At 37.6% G+C, this 27,978-nt stretch overlaps 1 protein-coding gene across 6 annotated transcripts in view; it reads right to left on the bottom strand.

Moving 5' to 3' along the window:
* The window catches only part of CENPC (centromere protein C), a 119,729-nt gene that overhangs the window by 45,979 nt on the left and 45,772 nt on the right, over positions 1–27,978 (bottom strand). For 4 of the 6 annotated variants that reach the window (XM_060417150.1, XM_060417151.1, XM_060417154.1 and 1 more), the window contains 3 exons: positions 26,796–27,078; positions 25,336–25,551; positions 21,003–21,610 (listed from right to left, as the gene is read on the bottom strand). In XM_060417150.1, the coding sequence (XP_060273133.1) occupies positions 21,003–21,610; positions 25,336–25,551; positions 26,796–27,078 (1,107 nt within the window). The remainder of the gene's footprint in view (positions 1–21,002; positions 21,611–25,335; positions 25,552–26,795; positions 27,079–27,978) is intronic. The other 2 variants (XM_060417152.1, XM_060417153.1) reach the window with 1 other exon arrangement.

The raw sequence follows: 27,978 nt of genomic DNA on the forward strand, positions 1-27,978 counted from the left end.
TGATTCAAAAAAAGCAAAAACAACACGAATGTGAACAATGATTTGAAGCAAAAGAATATGAAGAAGAAAATGCTACCATCAAAGATCTATTCAGACAATGATACCAAAAAAAAAAAAAAAATCACACAAAGTAAAAAGAAACGAATTAAGAACACCATTCTGGATTCCAGCTCCAGATCAAGAAAGATTAAACAATGAATGACATAAAAAGGAACATATACAGACCATTAAGCTGATATATAAATCATCATATGATAATATGAAAACAGGTGACTTAGAACTCTGGGGACACAAGTTCTAAGTACAGCAATTGTTAGAGGAAAAAAGTAACTACTGTAGAAAATTTTGTATATTTAGATCTATAGGAATAGGATGCTGAAAGATGGGGCAGTTCAGTTCAGTCAGTCATGTCTGACTTTTTGTGACCCCATGAATTACAGTACGCCAGGCCTCCTGGTCCATCACCAACTCCTGGAGTTCACTCAGAGTCACGTCCAGCGAGTCCGTGATGCCATCCAGCCATCTCATCCTCTGTCGTCCCCTTCTCCTCCTGCCCCCAATCCCTCCCAGCATCAGACTATTTTCCATTGAGTCAACTCTTCTCATCAGGTGGCCAAAGTACTGGAGTTTCACCTTTAGCATCATTCCTTCCAAAGAAATGTCAGGACTGAGCTCCTTTAGAATGCACTTGTTGGATCTCCTTGCAGTCCAAGGGACTCTCAAGAGTCTTCTCCAACACCACAGTTCAAAAACATCAATTCTTCGGCACTCAGCCTTCTTCACAGTCTAACTCTCACATCCATACACGACTACTGGAAAAACCACAGCCTTGACTAGATGGACCTTAGTCGGCAAAGTAATGTCTCTGCTTTTGAATATGCTATCTAGGTTGGTCATAACTTTTCTTTCAAGGAGTAAACGTCTTTTAATTTCATGGCTGCAGTCACCATCTGCAGTGATTTTGGAGCCCAGAAAAATAAAGTCTGACACTATTTCCACTGTTTCCCCATCTATTTCCCATGAAGTGATGGGACCGAATGCCATGATCTTTGTTTTCTGAATGTTGAGCTTAAAACCCAACTTTTTCACTCTCCTCTTTCACTTTCATCAAGAGGCTTTTTAGTTCCTCTTCACTTTCTGCCATAAGGGTGGTGTCATCTGCATAGATTCCAGCTTGTGCTTCTTCCATCCCAGCGTTTCTCATGATGTACTCTCCATAGAAGTTAAAAAAGCAGGGTGACAATAAACAAACTTGACGTAATCCTTTTCCGATTTAGAACCAGTCTGTTGTTTCATGCCCAGTTCTAACTGTTGCTTCCTGACGTGCATATAAGTTTCTCAAGAGGCAAGTCAGGTGGTTTAGTATTCCCATCTCTTGGGCTTCCCTGGTGGCTCAGAGGTGAAGGCGTCTGCCTTCAATGCAGGAGACCCGGGTTCAATCCCTGGATTGGGAAGATCCCCTGGAGAAGGAAATGGTAACCAACTCCAGTATTCTTGCCTGGAGAATCCCATGGACGGAGAAGCCTGTTAGGCTACAGTCCAAGAGGTCACAAAGAGTCGGACACGACTGAATGACTTCACTTCAGCATTTTCCACAGTTTATTGTGATCCACAAAGTCAAAGGCTTTGTTGGCATAGTCAACAAAGCAGAAAGAGATGTTTTCCTGCAATTCTCTTGCTTTTTCCATGAACCAGCAGATGTTGGAAAAATGATCTCTGGTTCCTCTGCCTTTTCTAAAACCAGCTTGAACATCTGGAAGTTCATGGTTCATGTATTGCTGAGGCTTGGTATGGAGAATTTGGAGCATTACTTTACTAGCGTGAGAGATGAGTGCAATTGTGTGATAGTTTGAGCATTCTTTGGCATTGCCTTTCTTTAGGATTGGAATGAAAACTGACCTTTCCATTCCTGTGGCCACTGCTGAGTTTCCAAATTTGCTGGCATACTGAGTACAGCACTTTCACAGCATCATCTTTCAGGATTTGAAATAGCTCAACTGGAATTCCACCACCTCCACTAGCTTTGTTTGCACTGATACTTTCTAAGGCCCACTTGACTTTACATTCCAGGATGTCTGGCTCTAGGTGAGTTATCACACCATCACGATTATCTGGGTCATGAAGATCTTTTTTGTACGGTTCTTCTGTGTATTCTTGCCACCTCTTCTTAAAATCTTCTGCTTCTGTTAGGTCCATACCATTTCTGCCCTTTATTGAGCCCATCTTTGCATGAAGTGTTCCCTTGGTATCTAATTTTCTTGAAGAGATCTCTAGTCTTTCCTATTCTGTTGTTTTCCTCTATTTCTTTGCATCGACTGCTGAGGAAGGCTTTCTTATCTCTTCTTGCTATTCTTTGGAACTCTGCATTCAGATGCTTATATCTTTCCTTTTTGCTTCTCTTCTTTTCACAGCTATTTGTAAGGCCTCCCCAGATAGCCAGTTTGCTTTTTTGCATTTCTTTTCCATGGGGATAGTTTTCATCCCTGTCTCCTGTAAAACGTCATGAACCTCCGTCCATAGTTCATCAGGCGCTCTATCTATCAGATCTAGTTCCTTAAATCTATTTCTCACTTGCACTATATAATCATAAGGGATTTGATTTAGGTCATACCTGAATGGTCTAGTGGTTTTCCCTACTTTCTTCAATTTAAGTCTGAATTTGGCAATATATGAGTTCATGATCTGAGCCACAGTCAGCTCCCGGTCTTGTTTTTGTTGACTGTATAGAGCTTCTCCATCGATGGCTGCAAAGAATATAACCAATCTGATTTCGGTGTTGACCTCTGGTGATGTCCGTGTGTAGAGTCTTCTCTTTTGTTGTGGGAAGAGTGTGTTTGCTATGACCAGCGCATTCTCTTGGCAAAACTCTATTAACCTTTGCCCTGCTTCATTCCGTATTCCCAGGCCAAATCTGCCTGTTACTCCAGGTGTTTCTTGACTTCCTACTTTTGCATTCCAGTCCCCTATAATGAAAAGGACATCTTTTTGGGTGTTAGTTCTAAAAGGTCTTGTAGATCTTCATAGAACCGTTCAACTTCAACTTCTTCAGCGTTACTGGTTGGGGCATAGGGTTGGATTACTGTGATACCGAACAGTTTGCCTTGGAAACGAACAGAGATTATTCTGTCGGTTTTGAGATTGCATCCAAGTACTGCGTTTTGGACTCTTTTGTTGAACGTGATGTCTACTCCATTTCTTCTAAGGGATTCCTGCCTGAAGTAGTAGATATAATGGTCATCTGAGTTAAATTCACCCATTCCAGTCCATTTTAGTTCGCTGATTCCTAGAATGTCAACGTTCACTCTTGCCATCTCTTGTTTGTCCACTTCCAATTTGCCTTGATTTATGGACCTAACATTCCACCAGGCTGCGATGGCGCAGGCCAAGAGGAGCTACCCCACATCTGATGTTAGGGGAGGCACCGGGATGAGCTATCCAATGTCTGAGGTCAGGGGCAGCGGCCAAGAGTGCCAGGCTGCGACTGTGCAAGAGCAGCCAAGAGAAGCTATCCCACATCAGAGGTCAGAGGCGGCGGCCGGAAGGAGCTACCCACATCTGAGGTCAGGGGCAGCAGCCGGAAGGAGCTACCCTGTGTCCGAGGTCAGGGGCAGCGGCCAGGAAGAGCTACCCCCACGCCCAAGGCCAGGGGCGGCAGCCAGGAGGAGCTACCCCACGCTCGAGGTCAGGGGTCGTGGCCAAGAGGAGCAACCCCACATCCAAGAAGCGGTGGCTGTGTGGGCGCAGGAGGGCTAAGAGAAGCTCCATGTTCAAGGTCAGGAGGGGCGGCGGTGAGGATACCCCCCTCTTCCAAGGTAAGGAGCAGCAGCTGTGCTCTGCTGGAGCAGCCATGAAGAGATACTCCACGTCCAAGGTAAGAGAAACCCAAGTAAGATGGTAGGTGTTGCGAGAGGGCATCAGAGGACAGACACACTGAAACCATAATCACAGAAAACTAGTCAATCTAGTTACACAGACCACAGCCTTGTCTAACTCAATGAAACTAAGCCATGTGGGCCCACCCAAGATGGGCGGGTCATGGTGGAGAGGTCTGACAGAATGTGGTCCACTGGAGAAGGTAACCACTTTAGTATTCTTGCCTTGAGAATCCTATGAACAGTATGAAAAGGCAAAATGATAGGATACTTAAAGAGGAACTCCCCAGGTTGGTAGGTGCTCAGTATACTACTGGAGATCAGTGGAGAAATAACTCCAGAAAGAATGAAGATGGGGCATGTTCATATAAACATAGCAAGAGTATTCATACAAAACAGAGAAATATTTCTGTCACTGCTGATAATATAATCCAGTGAGCCATAGAAATGCTACAGCAAAGTGGTTTTAGGAACAGGAAAGATATAGTTCCTATTCTTCTGGAGTTTTCAGTACAGACTCCAGAGTACAAGACAAATTCAGTATTTCCTTATTATGTTTGAAAATGAAAAGTGCTTTGGAGCAGATGTAGGAACATACAGGGTGAGTGATAATAATCAAACAAAGTAGTATTTAAACTTAATACACAGCTCGGTAGGGAACCCAGAGTATATTTTATTTTCTAAGTAAAAGGAAGAGAATACAAAAAGGCCAACAGCTGAGAAAGTGGTCTGTTGTTTCTTGTAAAAAATCCTGGAAAAAACTCATTATAAACCAGCCCAGGAGACAAATCTAGAGAGGAAAGAAAAGCAAGGGTATGTGCATAAAATGCTAAAATAATCTAATAGATTAATGTAACTTGGCCAAGGCGAGTAGCAGTAGCAATGGAGAGAAATAATAGATTTGAAAGCTATATATTTTGGGGCTCCAAAATCACTGCAGATGGTGATTGCAGCCATGAAATTAAAAGATGCTCACTCCTTGGAGGAAAAGTTATGACCAACCTAGATAGCATATTCAAAAGCATTACTTTGCCGACTACGGTCCGTCTAGTCAAGGCTATGGTTTTTCCTGTGGTCATGTACGGATGTGAGAGTTGAACTGTGAAGAAGGCTGAGCACCAAAGAATTGATGCTTTTGAAGTGTGGTGTTGGAGAAGACTCTTGAGAGTCCCTTGGACTGCAAGGAGATCCAACCAGTCCATTCTGAAGGAGATCAGCCCTGGGATTTCTTTGGAAGGAATGATGCTAAAGCTGAAACTCCAGTACTTTGGCCACCTCACGAGAAGAGTTGACTCACTGGAAAAGACTCTGATGCTGGGAGGGATTGGGGTCAGGAGGAGAATGGGATGACAGAGGATGAGATGGCTGGATGGCATCACTGACTGGATGGACATGAGTTTGAGTGAACCCTGGGAGTTGATGATGGACAGGGAGGCCTGGCATGCTGCGATTCATGGGGTCGCAAAGAGTCGGACATGACTGAGTGACTGAACTGAACTGAACTGAAGGAAGAAGTCAAAAGACTTACTGACTTTATACAGTATGCCAGGTAAAGAAAACAGGCGCTAAAGATGAATCAGATTTCCTTCTTATTATGACTCTGTTTATGAAGATATTGAAAACTGGCAGAGGAAGAAGTTGGAAGGAATTTAGTTCTCAATATGTTGAGTTTGAGAAGCCTGTGGGACAACAAAAGTAGAAAAGTTAATCTGCTCAATCCAAGTCATCAGTTTAGGCAATACAATTATGTCAAGTGCCTTGTGAATCAAAAGAAAATTATTTTCAGAATTAGAATTATCTCCACATTTTTAGTCTTTGAAAATAATATGGTTGGTCGAATAATGAGTTCCTAAAGATTCACCTGCCCTAATCACAAAATCTGTGAAAATGTTACATTACATGGCAAGAAAGTTTAGAGACATGATTAAGGTAATAAACTTTAAAATAAGGAGATATCCTGAATTATCCCAGTTGGCTGAATCCAATTACAATGAGAAGGCTGGCATTGCTGGTTTTGAGACTGTAAGCAGACAGCCATAATCTAAGGAATACAGGCCATTTCAGGAAGGCAGAAAAAGCAAGGAAACAGATCCTCTTCTAGAACAACCAAAAAGGAACAAAAACCTGTAAACACCTGGATTTTGATCCAGTAAAATCCATTTCAGATTCCTGACTCACAGAATGGGAAGATAATGTGTGCTGTTTTAAACCACTAAGCATGTAGTAAGTTGTTATGAGAGCAAAATAAAATTAATCCAGAATGCTACATTAATTAAGCAATCTGGATAAATACAAGTTTTATATACACTAAAACTAGTGTACAAAATATAGCAGGTACTCAATACAGGTTTAACATTAATAACTTAAGAGTATCGTGCAAGTACACTTTCGTGATGCAATGTTTTTTTCTAAGAAATTATAAATATGCACCTTTCAAATTTTGTGAATTCATATTCTACTAGTTTTAAGAAATATGCGTTCTTGTAATGTTAACTATCACCCTCAGTTTAGTCAGATTCTCCACATAGTGTTTTCTTAAAATGACCAAATGCTGATTAGAAACTGAAGGAAACAAAAAAATAAAGAATAATTCCAATAAAAGGCATATGGTACATGTCTAACATTTATAAGAGATCCATTAAATAGGTCATTTTCCTTCTACTGTAAGCAGAACTTGTCAAATATGCAAAGGCATATATAGGCAAAACTGAAGTCTGACAACTATTATTTCATGTGATATAAAGTCTATGTTATAGACAATATAAAAAGAAAGTTAAAATCACTGGGTGTATGCATGAGCTTAGTCGTGTCCAACTCTTTGCAACCCCATGGACTGTAGCCTGCCAGGCTTCTCTGTCCATGGGATTTCCCAGGTAAGAATAGTGGAGTGGTTTGTCATGCCCTCCTCCAGGGGATCTTCCTGGCCCAGGGATGGAACCCTTGTCTCCTGCAATGCCAGGCCGAGTCTTTACCACTGAGCCACCAGTAATAACTATATTAAAGAGGATTAAAAAAAAGATTAGCATAAACATTGAGCTTTTAATATTTTCTCTCTTTCCTCTATGCTAGCAATAGAGTACAGAAAATTCAGGCACAAAAACAATTCCACTTAAGCATTAAAAACTTTGACCTTTTCAAAACTTTTTGATGTAACAAAATATGGGCTCTAGGTTGAGACAGATCTTAAGACTAATATTTAACTTCTTTTGAGTGTTATCTCTTATTGGATAGGATTGTCAAGGATTAAGCTATATTTCACACATATAAAGTATAAATAAATCTGGTAAGTGTTTTCTAGTCTATTAACTATTCTGGAGAAAGTTCTTTCTGTAAGAAATACCTTTTCTATTATGGAAAAAGTGATACACTTCATCCATTTACAGTCAAAACTCTTCAAATACATGGGCGTAAAGGGAACATACCTCAGCAAAATAAAGGCCATATATGACACATACGACAAAGCCACAGTAACATCATACTCAGCAGTGAAAAGCTGAAAACCAACTCTAAGACCAACTCTCACCACTTTTATTCAACACAGTTTTAGAAGTCTTAGCCACAGCAATCAGGGAAGGAAAAGAAACAAAAGAAGTCCAAACTGGAAAAGAAGATATAAAACTGTCACTGTCTGCAGATGATAAGATACTATTAGGTTGGTGCGAAAGTAACTGCAGTTTTTGCATTGTTAAAATTTGCTATTTGATATTGGAATATAGTCTTAAATAAACATATTTATGTTATGTACTATTTTAATGCACATTTCTATGTTTTTTTGCTAATGACTTATTACTAGTTGCTGATTATAGTATTTAAATAGACTATGGAAATGATGTTAGACGAAAAGCAAATTCAAGCAATTTTCTTACTCAAGTTCAAAATGAGTTGCAAAGCAGCAGAGACTACTCGCAACATCCTCAACATATCTGGCCCAGGAACTGCTAAGGAACATACAGTGTGATGGTGCCTCAAGAAGTTTGGCAAAGGAGATGAGAGTCCTGAAGACGAGGAATGCAGTGGCCAGACATCAGAAGCTGACAATGACCAACTGAGAGCCATCATCAAAGCTGATTCTCTTACATGAGAAGTTGCCAAAGAACTCAATGTCGACCACTCTATGATCATTTGACATTCGAAGCAAATTGAAAAAGTGCAAAAGCTCAATAAATGGGTGCCTCATAAGCTGACTGAAAATTAAAAAAAAAAAAAAATCATGCTTTGAAGCATCGTCTTCTCCTATTCTACACAATAATGAACCTTCTTGATCAGATTGTGACATGTGACGAAAAGTAGATTTTCTACAACAACCAGCCACAAAGAGCTCAGTGGCTGGACCAAGAAGAAGCTCCAAAGCACTTCCCAAAGTGAAACTTGTACCAAAAAACAGATCATGGTCCATGTTTGGTAGTCTGCCGCCCGTCTGATCCACTACAGCTTTCTGAAGCCTGACAACATCGATACATCTGAGAAGTATGCTCAACAAATCGATGAGATGCATGGAAAACTGCAATGCCTACTGCTGGCATTAGTTAACAGAAAGAGTCCAGTGCTTCTCTACAACAACACTTGACCTCATGTTGCACAAGTAACAATTTAAAAGTTGAATGAATGAATTAGGCTACAAAGTTTTGCCTCATCTGCCATATTCACCTGATCTCTTGCCAACCAACTATCACTTCTTCAAGCACCTTGACAACTTTTTGCAGGGAAAAAGCTTCCCCAATCAGCAGGAGGCAGAAAATGCTTTCCAAGAGTTCATCAAATCCTGAAGCACTGCCTTTTTTTTTCTTGAAACACAGAATTTTATTTGGAAACTGTTTAAAGTAGAAAAACCCCTGTCAAGAAAGACCAGGTGGAAAATGGTTTCCCAATAAAATGGAATTTTAGGACAACGAAAGTCTAAAAGGCCACGAAAGAGAAACAGCACTGCTGCTATTTGAAAAATGGCTAGTTACTTGCATTTTATGGCATTGTTATTCACTGAATCTGAGTTTTCCTTCACTACACAACAGTTTTATCATAAAATACCTGCTTGCTACACACATTTCAGGACAAGCTACCACCAGAAACAAATCAATACAAATACATCAGGGGCTAAACGATCTCAGCAGTGGGTGACACAAATTTGTAGAATTCTGCCAAATAAAGGAACTGAGTCAGCTGTGAGCAAAGTAAATGAGGGAATTAAGGAATAAAATGTTTTAAATATTAATAAATAATTCAGATGTGGTACTATATTTTCTGCAAAATAAATTAACATTTGGTAACATGCTAACATTCTTATCTCCGAAGAGATTAGTGCACTGGCAAAGTATTCTGATAAAAGAAGAGGGCTGTGGACTGCAGATACCAAACACACCCAGTCTTACAGATCCCAAGAGAGCAGTGGCCTTCATTGATCACTCCCTTTGCCAGAGGTCCGGAAAGAACTTGCAGCATGATCAACTACCACTGAACTTTCACTCTAAGCAGCAAATTTTAAGGAGCCAAAGAGGAGTCCCCAGTGGGCAAGGGGAGCAGAGAAGAGAAACATGTTAAATGTAAACTTAAAAGAGAGTAAAACAGGACACAACCCTCATTCAAATCCCAGAGATGCAGGCAAGTCCCCAAAAGTAGATGTTAGGTTTAAAAACTGGACACATCTCATTTCCCCCCAACCCCCGTCCAAAAAAAAAAAAAAAAACCAATACACAGAATTATCAGGGATAACTGGAAAAATCACCAGAGAAATCCTCAATGAAAATCATGCTCTTTGAACCAAACGTCTCAGGTCTGAAACACATCCTATATTCATCCAGGCAACAAAGCCTCTTGCCAAAGCATGCACTACACAACAGTTTTATCATAAAATATACCATAATATATTCCTGTAGCTTAAAAATATCATGGATTTTTGAGCTACATGAATAAAACTTATTACTCACTGGCAAAAACGTATTGACTGCAATGATTCATATTTTCATTAATAAAGATGTGTTTCAGGCTTGTTGTAATGATTTAAAAGTTCAAAACAGTCCAAAACTGCAATTATGTTTGCACCAACCTAATACACATAGAATGCAGAAGGCAATGGCACCCCACTCCAGTACTCTTGCCTGGAAAATCCCATGGACGGAGGAGCCTGGTAGGCTCCAGTCCATGGGGTCGCTGGGAGTCGGGCACGACTGAGCAACTTCACTTTCACTTTTCACTTTCATGCATTGGAGAAGGAAATGGCAACCCACTCCAATGTTCTTGCCTGGAGAATCCCAGAGACGGGGGAGCCTCGTGGGCTGCCATCTATGGGGTTGCAGAGTCGGACATGACTGAACCAACTTAGCAGCAGCAATACACATAGAAAATCCTAAAGATGCTACTGGAAAATTATGAGAAGTCTTCAGTGAAAAACAAAATTTGCAGGATACAAAATTAACACACAAATCTACTACATTTCTATACACTAACAACAAAAGATTAGAAAGAGAAGGACAATCCCATTCACCACGGCATCAAATATAAAATACTTAAATCACTTAAGGAGGCAGAAAACCTGTACTCCAAAACTATAAGATGCTGACAAAAGAAATCAAAGAGGACACAAACAGATGGAAAGATATATCATGCTCTTGAAATGGAAAAATCAGATTTCTCACAATGACTACCCTACCCAAGCAATCTACAGATTCAATACAATCCCTATTAAATCACCATGGCATTTTTTGCAGAACTATAACAAAAACACTTTAAATTTGCATGGAAACACAGAAGACTGTGATTAGGCAAAACAATCTTGAAAAAGAAAAACGGAGCTGGAAGAATCAGTTACCCTGACTTCAGACTATACTACAAAGCTACAGCAATCAAAACAGTATGGTACGGAAACAAAAACACACATACAGACGAATGGATCAGGATAGAAATTCTAGAAATAAACCCATGCACCTATGGTCAATTAATGTACAACAAAGGAGACAAGAATATACAAAAAAAAAAAAAAAGACACTCTCTTGAATAAGTGGTGCTGGGAAAACTGGATAGCCACATGTAAAAGAATGAAATCAGAACATTCTCTAACACTACACACAAAAATAAACTTAAAACAGATTACAGATCTAAATGTAAGACCAGATACTATAAAACTGCTAGAGGAAAATATAGGCAGCATCCGCTTTCACAAAAATTACAGCAGTATCTTTCTGGATTCACCTCCTAGGATAATGAAAATAAAAACAAAAATAAACAAACATGACCTAATTAAACTTAAATGATTTTGCACAGTAAAAGGGAAGACATATACAAAGTGAAAAAGACAACTCACAGAAGGGAAGGAAATATTTGCAAATGAAGTGACTGATAAGAGATTCATTTCCAAAATATGCAAATAGCTCATACAGATCAATATAAGAAAAAAACAAAAATACCCAAAAGAAAAATGGGCATAAGATCTAAATAGACATTTCTCCAAAAAGACATACAGATGGCCAATAGGCACACGAGAAGATGTTCAATATTGCTAATTATTTGAGAAACGCAAATCGAAACTACAAGTATCACCTCATACTGGTCAGAAGGGCCATCATCAAAGGTCTACAAATAATAAATGATGGAGAGGAAGTAAAGGAAAAAGAACCCTCCTACACTGTTGCTGGGAATGTAAACTGGTGCACCCACTGTAGAGTACAATATGGTAGTTCCTTAAAAAACTAACAATAGGATAAGCCCTGCAACAAAGAGGGCAGGCAGTGAGATGAAACAACTGCACACAAACCCCACAATGCAGAGAATGGGCAGGGGGAGCCAGAACAAGTCCACACTAGCCCTGCAATGCAGCACGAGGGACCCCGGAAGCCGAGAGAAGTGCACACAAACCCTTCAATGCAGAGGGCAGACCGTGGAGCCAAGATAAGGGCACACAAGCCCCGTGAAGCAAAGGGCAAGCCAGGAGAGCCAAAACAGGTGCACACAAGCCCTGCAACACAGAGGGAGGGCCTTGGGAACCAAGACAAGTGCACATAAGCCCTGTGACACAGAGGTTGGGCTCAGGGGGCTGAGCCCTCACAAGTCTCTATGATGCAGAAGGCACAAGAAAAGATCCACGCAAGCCCCTACCTAGCAAGCTTTGGCCAGCAGTGCAAGGCAGGACAGGAGAATGATCCCAGGGATAAGCAGGAGTCTGGTGGCACTGAAGATATCCTGAGAGAGCCTGCAGAAATAGACACATCTAACACTTCCCTCATAGCTCAGTTGGTAAAGAATCTGCCAGCAGTGCAACAGACCTGGGTTCTATCCCTGGGTCAGGAAACTCTCCTGGAGAAGGAAATGGCAACCCATTCCAGTATCCTTGCCTGGAAAACCCCATAAACAGAGGAGCCTGGTGGGCTGCAGTCCATGGAGTTGCAAAGAGTCAGGCATGACTGAGCAACTAACACACACACAACACTGCCAAAGCCAGAAGGACTGCCCAAAGGCATACTGAACCCATAGACACTCCAAAACCTACTAATCTACACTGCACTGCCCTTCAGAGATGAGATCTAGTTCCATAAACCAGAACACAGGCACAAGCTCCCCTAACCAGGAAAACATCACAGGACACTAACCCAATCCCATGCACAGGGGTAGACTCCACAACCAAAGAGAACTATGACCTTGAAAACCCTTTTTTTCCTTATAAATCACACTGTTTATTCTCCCTACATATTTCCATCTTCACATTAGCCTTCTGTGGTGCTATGGAACTTTGCTCTTTACTTTTCTAGTCCAAAAAAAAAAAAAAATCATTTTAAGATTTTTTTTTTTCTCTTTTTCACCCTCTTTTTTAATGAGTTTTTCCATTTTGTTTTTTATATATTCAACTGCTTTCCCTATAGTTCTTTACTGGCTATTATCTATTTCTAACTATACATATAAATCTTCTCCACATATGTCTATTGATCTTTGCTTTTCTATTTTTTCTATCGCTCTTTTTTTTAACTTCTTTTCCACCCCCTCCTTTTCTCTTTTGCTTCCCTTCTCTTTTTTTGTCTTTTTTCCTTCTCCCTGTTTTCCTTCACTCTTTCTTTTCTCACCAAGTAGGTTAAATAGCTGAGCTCTCTTTGTTATATTCCCCAGTTGGCCCTCTACTCATACAGTTTTCCAGATTGAGCATTACCTAGTTCTACTTTTAATTGGTTGGTATCACTTTTGACTTTCCTTGTTCACGAAGTCAACCTACTGTACTCTTTTCTTTAGAACACTTTGGTTATAACTGTATGTGTGGAAGTATGTGTATACATCCCATTATCTCTGTAATTACCTGCTTGATCCACTTGATCTCCTCCAACTAGAACACAGGTACAGGTCACCCCTAACAAGAAATCAACACAAAACCCCAACCAACATTTCCCTCCAAGGACAAAAAACAAAAGGAAGAAGTAATACAACCCTAAAGCCTGGGAAAAGGAGATCTCAATGAAGCAAGTTAGAAAAACAAAATGACAAAAAGACAGAGAATACAGCACAAATGAAACAGCAAGGTAGAAACGCATTAACACCAAATAAAGAAGAAATAAGCAATCTCCTTGAAAGAGAATTCAAAATAATGATAGCAAAGATGCTCTGAAGACTTGAAAATAGAATGGAGAACATACAAGAAACATCTAACACAGTTAATACAATCACCCAAGACATAGAAGAAATCAAGAATAAGCAAACAGATGAATAACACAATTACTGAAATTAAAAATACTTTCCTCTAGAAGGAACCAATAGCAGAATAACTGGGGCAGAGGAACAGATAAGTGAGCTGGAGGATAGAATGGTGCAAATAACTGATGAAGTGCAGAATAAAGGGAAAGGCATGAAAAGAATTGAGGATATCATCAGAGACCTTCGGGACAATAGTAAATACACCAATTTTCGAGTTACAGGGGTCACAGAAGAAGAAGAACAAGAAGGCACTGAGAATATTTTTTTAAAAATTATAGTATCCAGGTTAAGAAGTAACAGTTAAGTAGCAAAACTTAAGTTATAGTAAAGTTATATAAGTAGTAGTATAACTACAGAACAGTATAGTATGCAGTTAAGAAGTAAAATAAGACATGGCCCAATGGACTGGCTCCAATTTGGTAAAGAAGTACGTCAAAGCTGTATATTGTCACCCTGCTTAGCTTATTTAAACAGAAAGCAAAGAGGAACTTAGGAGCCTCTTGATGAAAGTGAAAGAAGAGAGTGAAAAAGCTGACTTAAAACTCAACATTCAAAAAAATGAAGATCATGGCATCTGGTCCCATCACTTCATGGAAAATAGACAGGGAAACAATGGAAACAGTGACAGACTTTTCTTTTCTTGGGCTCCAAAATCACTGCAGGTGGTAACTGCAGCCACAAAATTAAAAGATGCTTGCTCCTTGGAAGAAAAGCTATGACCAACCTAAACAGCATATTAAAAAGCAGAGATATTACTTTGCTGACAAAGGTCCATCTAGTCAAAGCCATGTTTTTCCAGTGGTCATGTATGGATGTGAGAAAATAAAGAAAGCTGAGCACAAAGAATTGATGCTTTTGAATTGTGGTGCTGGAGAAGACTCTTGAGAGTTCCTTGGACTGTGAGAAGATCCAACCAGTCCATCCTACAGGAGATCAGTCCTGGGTGTTCATTGGAAGGACTGATGCTGAAGCTGAAGCTCCACTACTTTTGCCACAGGATGTGAAGAAATGACTCACTAGAAAAGATCCTGATGCTGGGAAAGATTGAAGGCAGAGGAGAAGGGGACAACAGAGGATGAGATGGTTGGATGACATCACCAACTTGATGGTCATGAGTTTGAGCAGGCTCCGGGAGTTGGTAATGGACAGGGAAGCCTGGCAAGCTGCAGCCCCAGGTCAAAAAGAGTCAGACACGACTGAGCAACTGAACTGAGAGCTGAAAACTTTTCCAATATGGGAAAGGAAATAGCCAATCAGTCCAAGAAGTATAGAGAGTCCCTTACAGGAGAAACACAATGAGACATATATTAATCAAGCTAACTGAGATTAAGTACAAAGAAAGAATATTAAAAGCACCAAGGGAAAAGTAACAGGTAACATACAAGAGAAAACCCATACAATTAACAGCGGATCTTTCAACAGAAACTCTACAGGTAATGGCAGTATATATTTAAAGTAATGAAAGAGAAAAATCTATAACCAAGATTACTATATCCCACAAAGATCTCATTCAAAATTGATAGAGAAATCAAAAGCTTCACAGACAAGCAGAAGTTAAGAGAATTCAGCACCACCAAACCAGCCTTGCAACAAATACTAAAGGGACTTGCATAGCCACTAAACACAAGAGAATGGAAAGACTTACAAAACAAACCCAAAACAATCAAGAAAATGCCAATAGGAACATATGTATCACTAATTACCTTAAATGTAAATGGATTAAATTTACCATCCAAAAGACACAGACTGACTGGACATAAAAAAAAAAGATCCATATATATATATGATATATATATATATGTGTGTGTGTATATATATATATATATATGCTGCCTACAGGAGATCATTTCAGACCTAGAGAAACATACAGAATGAAAATAAAAGGATGGAGAAAGATATTCCATGCAAATAGAAACCAAAAGAAAGCCGGAGTGGCAATCCTTATCAGACAAAATAAGACTTTAAAGAATATTATCAGAGACAAAGAAGGACACTACATAATGATCAAGGGATCAATCCAAGAAGAAGATATAACAATTGTAAATATTTATGCACCCAACATAGGAACACCTCAATACATAAGGCAAACATTAACAGGCATAAAAGGAGAAATCGACAGTAACACAATAGTAGGGGACTTTAAAAACCCACTTACACCAACAGACAGATCATCAAAACAGAGAATCAAGAAGGCAACACAAACCTTAAATGAAACATTAGACCAAATGGACCTCATTGATATCTTCAGGACTTTCCATCCTAATGCAGAATAATACACTTTTCAAGTGCACATGGAACATTCTCCAGGACAGATCACATATTGGGCCACAAATCAAGCCTCAGTAAATTTAAGAAAACTGAAATTGTATCAAGTATCTTCTCTGACCACAAAGGTATGAGACTAGATAACAACTACAGGAAAAACACTGCAAAAAACACAAACTCATGGAGATTAAATGAGACATTAATAAATAATGAAGAGGTTACTGAAAATAAGAAAGGGAATCAAAAGATTACTAGAAACAAATGACACTGAAAACATGACAACCCAAAACCTATGGGATTCAACAAAAGCAGTTCTAAGAGGGACGTTTATAGCGATATAATCATACCTCAAAAAACAACAAAAGCACTGAATAGGCAACCTAACTGTACTTCTAAAGCAGCTGGAAAAAGAAAAACAAAAAAATCCCCAAAAGTCAACATAAGGAAAGGGATCATAAAGATGTGAGCAGAAATAAATGAAAAAGAAATGAAGGAAACAATAGCAAAGATCAATAAAACTAAGAGCTGGTTCTTTGAGAAGATAAACAAAACTGACAAACCACTAGCTAGACTCACCAAGCAAAAAAGGGAGAAAAATCAACAAAATTAGAAATGAAAAAGGAGAGGTTACAACAGATAACACAGAAATACAAAGAATCATAAGAGAATATTATGAGTAACTATATGCTAATAAAATAAGACAACCTAGAGGAAATGGACAGATTCTTAGGAAAGATCAATCTCCCAGGACTGAACCAGGAAGAAATAGAAATGATAAACAACAGTTACAAACACTGAAATAGAAACAGTGATCAAAAATCTCCCAAAAACCAGATGGCTTCACAGGGGAATTCTATCAAACATTTAGAGAATAGCTAATGCTTATTCTTCCCAAACTCTTAGAACATCTCCAAACACATTCAACAAGACCACAATCACCCTGATACCAAAACCAGGCAAAGACAACACGAAAAAAGAAAATTACAGGCCAATATAATTGATGAAGATAGACGCAAAAATCCTCAACAAAATTCAAGCAAAGAGAATTCAACAACACATTAAAAAGCTCATATTCTATGATCAAGTTGGGTTTATTCCAGGGATGCAAGGATTCTTCATTATATGCAAATCAATGATTATACACCATATTAACAAACTGAAAGATAAAAACCATATGATCATCTCAATAGATGCAGAAAAAGCCTTCAACAAAATTCAGCATCCATTTATGATAAAAACGCTTCAAAAAATGGGCATAGAAGGAACCTACCTAAACATAGTAAAGACCACATAAGAAAAGCCCACAGCAAACATTATTCTCAATGGTGAAAAACTTAAGATTAGGAACATAACAAGGGTGTCCACTCCCACCACTATTATTCAGCATCGTTTTGGAAGTCATAACCATGGCAATCAGAGAAGAAAAAGAAACAAAAGGAGTATAGACTGGAAAAGAAGTAAAACTCTCACTGTTTAGAGATAACATGATACTATACATAGAAAACCCAAAAGAAACTGCTTAAAATCAGAAAATTACTAGAGCTAATCAGTGAATTCAGCAAAGTCATGGGATACAAGGTGAAAGCACAGAAATTACTTGCATTCTTATACATTAACAATGAAAAATCAGAAAGAGAAAGTAAGGAATCAATCCCATTTACCACTGCAACAAAAAGAATAAAATAGGAATAAAGCTACGTAAGGAGGCAAAACCTATATACGGAAAATTATGACACTGATGAGTAAATCAAAGACATCATAACAGATGAAGAGAGATTCCATGCTCCTGCACAGGAAGAATCAATATTGTGAAAATGACTATACTACTAAACGCAATCTACAGATGCAATGCGATCCCCGTCAAATTACCAATGGCATTTTTCACAGAACTAGAACAAAAAAATTCACAATTCATATGAAAACACAAAAGACCCCAAAGAGCCAAAGCAGTCTTGAGAAAAAGAATGGAGCTGGAGGAGGCAACCTTCCTGACTTCAGATTACACAACAAAGCTATAGTCATCAAGACAGTATGGTACTTGCACAAAAACAGAAATATAGACCAATGGAACAAGATAGAGAAATCAGAGATTAACCCACACACCTATGGGTATCTTCTTTTTGACAAAGGAGACAAGAATATACTATGGGGCAAAGATAGCCTCTTGAATAGTGGTGCTGGGACAACTGGACAGCTACATGCAAACGAATGAAAAATTAAAAACTACCTGATGCCATACACAAAGACAAACTCAAAATGGCTTAAAGACCTAAATGTAAGACCAGAAACTGTAAAACTCTTAGAAGAAAACAGGTAAAACACTCGATGACATAAATTAAAGCAAGATCTTCTATGACCCATTGCCTAGTGCAGAGCAGTGCAAGTCGCTCAGTGTGTCCAACTCTTTGCAACCCCATGGCCTATAAAGTCCATGGAATTCTCCAGACTAAAATACTGGAGTGCGTAGCCTTTCCCTTCTCCAGGGGAGCTTCCCAACCCAGGGCTCAAACCCAGGTCTCCCACATTGCAGGTGGATTCTTTACCAGCTGAGACACAAGGGAAGCTCCACCTCCTAGAGTAACGGAAATAAAAACAAAAATAAACAAGTAGGACCTAATTAAACTTTAAAGCTTTTACATAGCAAAGGAAACTATAAGCAAAGTGAAAAGCAACCCTCAGAGTGGGAGAAAACAATAGCAAAGAGAAAAACTCACAAAGAATTAATTTCCAAAATATACAAGCAGCTCATACAATTCAATACCAGAAAAACAAACAACCCAATCAAAAAGTGGGAAAGGGACTTGAAGAGACATTTCTCCAAAGACGACATACAGATAGATGGCCAACAAGCACATGAAAAGATGTTCAACATCACTCAATTATTAGAGATATGCAAATCAAAACTACAATGAGATACCACTTCAGACCAGTGGCCATCATCAAAAAGTCTACAAACAATAAATGCTGGAGAGGGTGTAGAGAAAAGGGAACACTCTTGCATTGCTGGTAGGAATGTAAACTGATACAGCCACTACAGAAGATGGTATGGAGATTCCTTAAAAAGCTAGGAATAAAACTACCATATGACCCAGCAATCCCACTCCTAGGCATACAACCTGAGGAAACAAAAACTGAAAAAGACACATGCAACCCAATGTTCACTGCAGCACCATTTACAGTAGCTAGAACATGGAAGCAACCTAGACGTCCATTGACAGATGAATGGATAAAGTTGTGGTACGTATACTCGGCCATAAAAGGAACACATCTGAGTCAGTTCTAATGAGGGAGACGAACCTAGAGCCCATTATACAGAGAGCAGTTAAGTCAGGAAGAGAAATATAAACATCGTATACTGACACATACATTTGGCATCTAAAAAGATGGCACTGATGAATTTATTTTCAGGGCAGCAATGGAGAAACAGACACAGAGAACAGACCTATGGACATGGGGGGACAGGAGAAGGGAGAAGGGGAGATGTATGGAGAGAGTAACATGGAAATTTAAAATACCCTATGTAAAATAGACAGCCAATGGGAATTTGCTGTATGACTCAGGGAATTCAAACAGGGGCTCTGTGACAGGCTGGGATGTGAAAGGTGGGATGCGGAGGGAGATAGGAGGGAGGTTCACAAGGGAGGGTACATGGGTGTACCTATGGCTGATTCCTGTTGATATGCGACAAAAAAACACAAAATTCTGTAAAATAACTTTCCTTCAATTAAAAAATTTAAAAAAAAAAAAAAAACCTAACAATAGTATTACCATATGATCTGTAAACCCACTCCTGGGCATGGATCTAGAGAAAACCATAATTCAAAAAGATACATGCCCCTCAATGTTCATTGCAGCACTACTTACTATAGCCAAGACGTGGAAGTAAACGAAATGTCCATCCACAGATGAACAGATAAAGAAGGTGTGGTAATTATATACATACATACATACATACATACACAATACACACACACACACACACACACACACAATATGGAATAATACTCAGCCATAAAAAATAATGAAATTAGGTCATTTGCAGCAACATGGATGGATTTAGAGATTAGCATACTTAGTGATGTAAGCCAGAGAGAGAAAAACAAGTATCATATGATATCCCTTATTGTGGAACCTACAGAAAAAATAAAAAAGATACAAACAGGGGATGGAGGTAAATTAGGAATTAGGATTAACATATACACACTACTATAAATGAAACAGACAACCAATAAAGACCTTCTATACTGCACAAGGAACTATACGGAGTATTCTGTAATAACCTGTAAGAGAAAAGAACTTGAAGAAGAATGTGTGTGTGTGTGTGTGTGTGTGTGTGTATGTGTGTGTCTATGTGTAACTCATTCAGTTTACCATACACCTAAAACTAACACAACACTGTAAGTCAACTATACTTCAATTTTAAAAAGTGATACAAAAAAGCACAAGTTGATCTTTTCTTCATGATACTGTCACCATTATAAACCTCAATTACTATACAGAGAGATAACATAAAGAGTGTGGTTGTATTTCAGGTTTCACTGGGACAATACGAGTTAATGCTTACTGTCATGACATCCTCTCCCATTTTTATGTGTCCCAGTTTGTATAATAAATGATATACTGTCCTAAAATAAAAAGTTTTTTGAGATTATTAGTTAGTTGATTATTCTCTGTGCTTCCAATATCATCCTGTGGATGTATGTATATTTATCTGTTGGTCTACAGACATTACCAGATGGATCTTTTTTAATGATGAAAATTATTTATTAGCAATCTTTGTAAGTTCAGAGCCTAATACAATCTCTGACATTAAATTTTTAGATAAATGAGTAAATAATTTAACAGAGGAGTATTAATTTTTATCTGCAAGAACTAGCCCCACTAGCTGATTTCTTATCCAAATTTATATTTTAATAAGCCTCAAGAAAATATGATGCCATCTTATTTGTGTCAACTACCTGGTTTACTAAGCATTTGCCTTTTACTTTGCCCTTTACATATGCTGTAATCTTAGACGCTACCCCAAAATCAAGTGACCTGAAGGTGAAGTACAATGTAAAATAAAGAGACTCTAGAAAACAGCTTGCAGGCTTTCAAGGCTTTGTATAGATTTAATGCCTACTTCCTAAAGCTAAATAGGAATATTATAAAGAGCAAAGTGGTAGATTAATATCCATAGTTACATTTAATATAAACACTTACCCACAGAAAGCAACTGATTCTTGGAAATGCTAACGTTTATCTCTTCATCCTCTTCCATATTTCTGTCTGAATTTCTTTGTAACTTGTCTTGGACAGTATGTGATATATTTATATTTTTATCTTTAGATTGCCTCACATTAACTTCTTCTTCAGGTACATTGGCCTCAGATTTTGTTCTCTGTTTTTGTTTTATAGTCCTTTTGTCTCCAGATGATTTTTTTGCATTCTCAGAATATATTTCATATTTTGTAGATTTACAGTTATTTTCTACATCATCTGACAAAGCACAACTCCCACCCGGTATTTTTGGTTCAGAGGGCTGAGATTTCTCTACTGGGTGAGCTTTGCCAGGATGCTTGTTACTTGTCAAAGCCACAGATGATACACTGTCATGTCTTTCTCTTGACTTCTTCCTCTGAAGGACAGTGCTCTCAGCAGGGGATGCTGTGTGCTGCTTCAGAGGCCCAGTCTTTCTTGGTATAGTAATCCAAGGTTGACTGACAAAACTTTGATCTGATTCATCAATTATAAATTCATCTTCCAATAACTTCGTATTATTTGCAGGAGATAAATGAGGTGGAACAGTTGCTATATGCCTAACAACAGAACTAAAACAGTGTTACAATAAACAATAGCTCAAGAAAATAAAGTTTATATCTTTGCTTTAAAGAGCAGTTGACATGTCTCTTCAATTTTTCCTTACACTTTAAAATCTTTCCCTCCTTTTACATTTCTATAATATCTGAGAATACTCATTTATAACATAGATGGGAGCACAGAAATTTAAAGCTGGAAGCATCTCTATAGACTTCATCAACTAATTTCTGGTTCCCCATTCATTAGAAATATTAAACAGATGAAATCCAGAGATGTATAAATACTGCCCAGATATACTCAAAAAACATGCCATTATTATAATGTTAAATTAAATTTTGTTTTTATAGATGTCTCATGGGCATGAATTTCTTACCATCCAAAACAAGATTATTTCTGAGACACCTTCTAGTTTAACAATTTAAGAAAACACTACTAAATTATAGACTAAATTATATAAAAATTCATTCCAAGTTTGAAAGTTCACACACATTGTCGTACATGTTTACTCTGATGGAATAATTTTGCATTTCCTTCCTCTTTATGACAATAGCCTTGAGCAAACCATATCCTTCAATGCAAAAATAAATAGGGCAAACATCCAAATTCTGAAGGCAGTACATGTACTCCTTTTTCTGCCTTTTTCACTTGAGTAAGGATGCTTAACCATTTTCATACACAGTAGAGGAAAACGTAGGATGGAAAAACGATTATCATGTCTATATTTTTTCCCTTTATAAAAAGATTATGAGATGAAAATGCCTTCTATACTTCTCTAATCTCAAACACCTCATAAATCTTCCAATATAAAAAACATATACATATATATGCTAAGCAATATATCTTCTAATAGGCAGAGTCTTACAAGTTTATATAATCAGAAAAATCTAGACAATCTAATAAAAAACAAAGTATAAATAGGAGACTATATAATATATAAATAGAAGATTATGTTTAAACAAATATTATTTTTCAGCACTTAATTAGCCAATCTGATAGAAATATGTTTAATTTGCTTTATTGTGTATTATCTGTAGGGCTTCCCAGGTGGTTCAGTGGTAAAGACTCTGTCTGCCAATGCAGGAGAGGGTACGATCCCCTGGAGAAGAAAATGGCAATCCACTCCAGCATTCTTGCCAGGGAAATTATGTGGACAAAGGAGTCTGGTGGGCTATAGGTTTTGGGGTCACAAAAGAGTGGACACAACTTAGGGACTAAAGAACAATAAATATTTCCTGTAATATCTATTAATTCCACACATTAAAGAAGTAATCCTAGGGACTTCTTGGAGGTCCAGTGGTTAGAACTCTGCACTCCCTCTGCAGGGGACATAGGTTCAATCCCTGGACAGAGAACTAGGATCCCACATGCCAGGCAGCCAGAAAAACAAAAAATAAAGCTATTTATTTAAAGATAAAAGTTTTCCCAAACCAGCTAATAAGAACTCTCTATATCCCTCCTTTATTCTATTTCAAGAGACTTTCATAACTTCAAGGTTATTCAAACCAAAGATATCCTTAGGAAATAACCTTCACACTTACTACACAGATCAAATGTTTACATCCTTCTGAAATTAATAAATTAAAACCTAATCCCCAATATGATGGTATTTTAGGGTGGAGTCTTTAGGTAGTGATTAGGTAATTAGGGTACAATGGCTCATGAATGGAATTAGCACCTTTATAAGAGAAACCCCAGAAAACTCCCTCACTACCTTTCATCATTTGAGGTTATAGCAATAAGATAGCCATCATGAACCAGGAAGCAGGTCTCACCAGACACTGAAACTACTTGAGCCTTGATCTTGGACTTCTCAGCCTCCAGCATTGTGAAATAAATTTCTGTTGCTTATAAGCCATCCAGACTATGCTGGTCTATTTAGCAGCCCAAATTAAAAATAAAATTTTAATTAAATATTAAAATTCAGAATACAGAAAGATGACTTCTGGCTCAGTGGAAAAATGCCATTTGAGTTGGATCTTGAAGAATGGATATGATTTGGCCATGAGGACATGTAAGAAAGAATCAAAAGGAAAAGCATAAGCAAAACAAAGAAGCAAGAAAACCTGAGGAATAGTGAACAGTTACACCTGGTTATAGCAATTAAACTATACTCAGTAGTTTATCAAAAAACTGACACATTAAAAAATAATTACTTTTAGACACAGATATAATTAGCCCATAAATGTAACATATTTGTATCAGATAGCAGGGCAATATGCATACAGGGGTAAAAATGCCATATGTACCTATGTGTACACACACACACACACACACACACACACACACACACACACACACACACACACACACATACAGAAAGAGAAAGAGAGATGGGAGAGAAGGAGCAAGACTATGGAGGTGGAGGGAGGAAGGAGTCAACTATGGAACAGAGACTGAACCAAAGAGGAATTTCATTCATTTGATGTTTTTATAAAACCTTCCTAATAGATTTGCAAGCACTCTGACAGATCTCATAGAAAATTCAAAAGAAACTAAACTCCCAGAAAGATGGGCTTATGTCTTCACCTACATAAGAAAGACATACATAAAATAGTTAAAGTGTAATACAAGGTAAGAAATTATTTTAAAAAAACACTGGAGTGAAACTTTTAGAAGAAAATATAAATTGGCATATGTCAAGGGGAAACGGTGTGCCAAAGCCATGTGGGTGGGTTAGTCGCCTAGTCGTGTCCGACTCTTTGCGACCCCAAGAACTGTAGCCCGTCAGGCTCCTCTCTCCATGGGATTCTCCAGGCAAGAATACTGGAGTGGATTGCCAGTCCCTTCTCCAGAGGATCTTCCTGACCCAGGGATTGAACCCAGGTCTCCTGCGTTGCAGGCAGATTCTTTACCATCTGAGCTACAGGGAAGATCTAGGACAACTGCAAATACATATGACAGAAACAGTTCACTAGTGAGAGCGAAAGCCTTAAATATCAGCTATAAAGTGAAAGTGATAGTCACTCAATCATGTCCGACTCCCTGCAAGCCCACGGACCATAGCTCATCAGGCTCTTCTGTCCGTGGAATTCTCCAGGGAACAATACTGGAGTGGGCTGCCATTCCCTTCTCCAGGGGATCTTTCAGACTCAGCAATTGAACTCGAGTTTCTATACTGCAAGCAAATTCTTTACTGTCTGAGTCACCAGGGAAACCCCAAATACCAGTTGATAACTCTGAAACTTATTCTGTAGACCACTGACAACTCTGAAATTTATTCTATAGACCAGTGGTTCTCAACCCTAGCTGCTGTTAATTCCAGTTAACTCTATGTGCAGCCAGTTAAAAATCACTGAATGGACACTGTGGAACTACTGAAGGTTTTTAAGTAGGCAAGAACAGATTAAAACTTATTTTAGGACTACCATTTTACTAACACAATCAAAAGAAGCAGAAAAAAATATTTAAGACACCTAACAATGACACCTAGGCACCTTGACAATTTTACTTCTAAATATTGCCTTTAGTTTTTGATATCATACATACTAGAAAGTGTTGATGAACAGAAGTAATAAAAGCTGAAGAAACTTATTTTCTTTCACATTTAATTTAGAAACCATTAAATGATGGCTTTGTGGTCAGTTTACTGGTAAGAAATACACTCTATGGGTTAAACATAATTTCAATTAAAAATTATGTTAATTAAGATTAACTTTTGGTTAAATGTCATTAAGAATCCTTAGGTACTATTCAAAGAATCTAAAAGAAAAACGTGGACCATTTCTTAATAACTTACCTGGATTCACTTTTTCTTTTTACAGTTTCTAAAAACAACGTTGAAAAACTCTTTCTAGCTTGCGGTTGGTTTTCATATTCTGAATCTTGTATTCTTTTTTGAGATGTTCTTGACTGTTTCCTGTCTTGTAGTCCTTCTGATACTTTATCCTCTATTTCTGATACTTCATTCGTTATTTCTACTTTCTTTAAAACATCTTTATCTTCAAAGCTTAACCTAAAAGGTTAGAAGGACGACAAGCTGAATATTTCCATCATTTGCTGAGTTATAAGTTTTCTTGAACTTCCCTACAGTGGTAATACCACCACTTACAAAATTTTCCAATGGGCCTTTATTTAAACTTTATAAATGCTGATGTGTTTCTCTCACACAAATTACACAAGATGAACTGTTCAGAAAAATTAAATTTTGTATTTGCTGATAGAAAAAAAAGAAAGAAAGGATGGTTAAATCATACATCAAGGCAAATTGTAGCTTAAAATACTAGTTCTCAAACATTTCATATGAATCTGAATCCTCTGGGGAATCTTATTAAAATGTAGATTTTGATTCAATAGGTCTAGCATAGAGTTTGAGATTATGAATTTCTAACAGGCTTCCAGATCATACCATTTCTCTTGATCCTGAGCTGCAGATCACACTTTGGACTGTAAAATCTTAAGAGGGTACTTAACTCCTCAGCTCCAAGAATCAACACAAAAGACCCTATACAGATATTATACTTATGGCAGAGGTTTTCCAATAGCAAAGGACCTTGAACAATCAATTGTGCTTCTTAAAGACCAACGGGAAAGAAAGCCCCAGGAAATGGATGGGGGTTTACCACAACTATCTTCAACAATACTTATTGTTTGCTACCCCTCAAAGTGACCTGATATATACTTATCCTGGTAATTTAAAATAACATATGGAAAATACAAATTATTTCTCTTAGGAAGCTATAGAAAATTTATTATGAGGAAAAAAAATATCCTGCGATAAACCATAATGAAAAAGAATATTAAAAAGAATGTGTATATATACATACATATATGCATAACAATTTGCTATACAGCAGCAATTAATATTTTTAATTCAACTATATGACACTCAAAAAATGTTTTTTAAAAAGTATCTGAATATAACAAAATATAAACATGTCAGATTTGAATATATGAGTGCCTACTGTGTTATTTTCTATGTCATTAGTATTTTTTTTAGATCTTAAAGAAAAAAGAAAAAAAGTATGCTTTTCCATAGACCATAGAAAAGTTTACCCCCAGACTTTTCAGAAGTACACTTTAAGGCCTTCCATAATAAATATAAATTGAATATATACCCAACATATGTCTACTTTTCTCATAACATGTAAATATTCAATACTTACTGTAAAATACATAAAACACTAAATTACCCATTTTTAACATAAAAATGAAATTGTTACAGAAAGATTAATATTTCATAAATAAATAAAACTTCACCTTTTTCTGGTTTTATGAGAAATCTCTGTACTTGAAGACAGCATATTTACTGAATTTTTGGAAGTGTGGGTCTCTCTCTTCTGGGCAACAGATGGACTACCCTTTTGCAATGAAGATGCTTTAATGTCCAGGTCAGAAGGTGAGCCAACAGATAAGTAACAATCCTCATCAGCTTCACTGTGATTATCTTTTAGTTTTTTACTTGACATTTTTCTCAAGTCAGATGTATTTTTAGAATGAACATCAGTTGCCAAAATTTTCTGATGAACCTCACAGTCCTGAACTGGAAAAAAAATTATATGAAGATATTAAAAACTCTTTAAATAGTATTAGAACAAAATGTGCTTTCTGAAGTTCAGCAACAATTTAATTAGAAACTTTTCAGGAGACTCACAAATCTTCAAGTTTATAATCAAAGATCTAGGAATAAAATATGCAAGTACTTTAAAAATTCTAAGTTATGAAATTAATAAACTGAAAGATGTATTTGGTCCATGCTCCACAGTTCTGAAATGAGTAAAACCTTCAAACATAGAAAATTCACAGTTCTATTGATACATTAAATTTATTCAAGATTTGAATACAGTCAAACTCATAGAAGGAGAGATTAGAAAAGTAGATGGCAGGGACTGGGAGGAGGGAGAAATTCAGAGATGTTGATTAACAGATGCAAAGTTTCAGTTGTATAAGATAAATTAGATATCTAGTGTACAACATTGTGTCTATAGGTAACAATACTCTACTGTACACTTAAAAATCTGTTGAGAGAGATCTCACTTAAAACATTTTTACCACAACAAAATAAAAAATGTTTTAAAGATTTGAATAAATCTAATCATAGCTAAGGGCTTCCCAGGTGACTCAGTGGTAATGAATCTGCCTGACCAGCAAGAGACCTGGGTTTGATCCCTCGGCTGGGAAGATGCCCTGGAGAAGGAAATGGCAGCCCACTCCAGTATTCTTGCCTAGGAAACCCCATGGATAGACGAGCCTGGCAAATGGAGTTGGAAGAGTCAGACACTACTTAGTGACTAAACATTACCACACATAGCTAAAATAAGTATTAGGTAATCCTAGAGAAATTATGAGATTCAATCTTCAGGTTAAAAGTTGAGTAACCTAGGGCAACTAAATGAGCACACTTTTGCACATATGCATACATATGTACATACAGAACAGATAT

This window comes from Ovis aries, chromosome 6, assembly GCF_016772045.2.
Source record: "Ovis aries strain OAR_USU_Benz2616 breed Rambouillet chromosome 6, ARS-UI_Ramb_v3.0, whole genome shotgun sequence".
NCBI classification, from domain to species: Eukaryota; Metazoa; Chordata; class Mammalia; order Artiodactyla; family Bovidae; genus Ovis; species Ovis aries.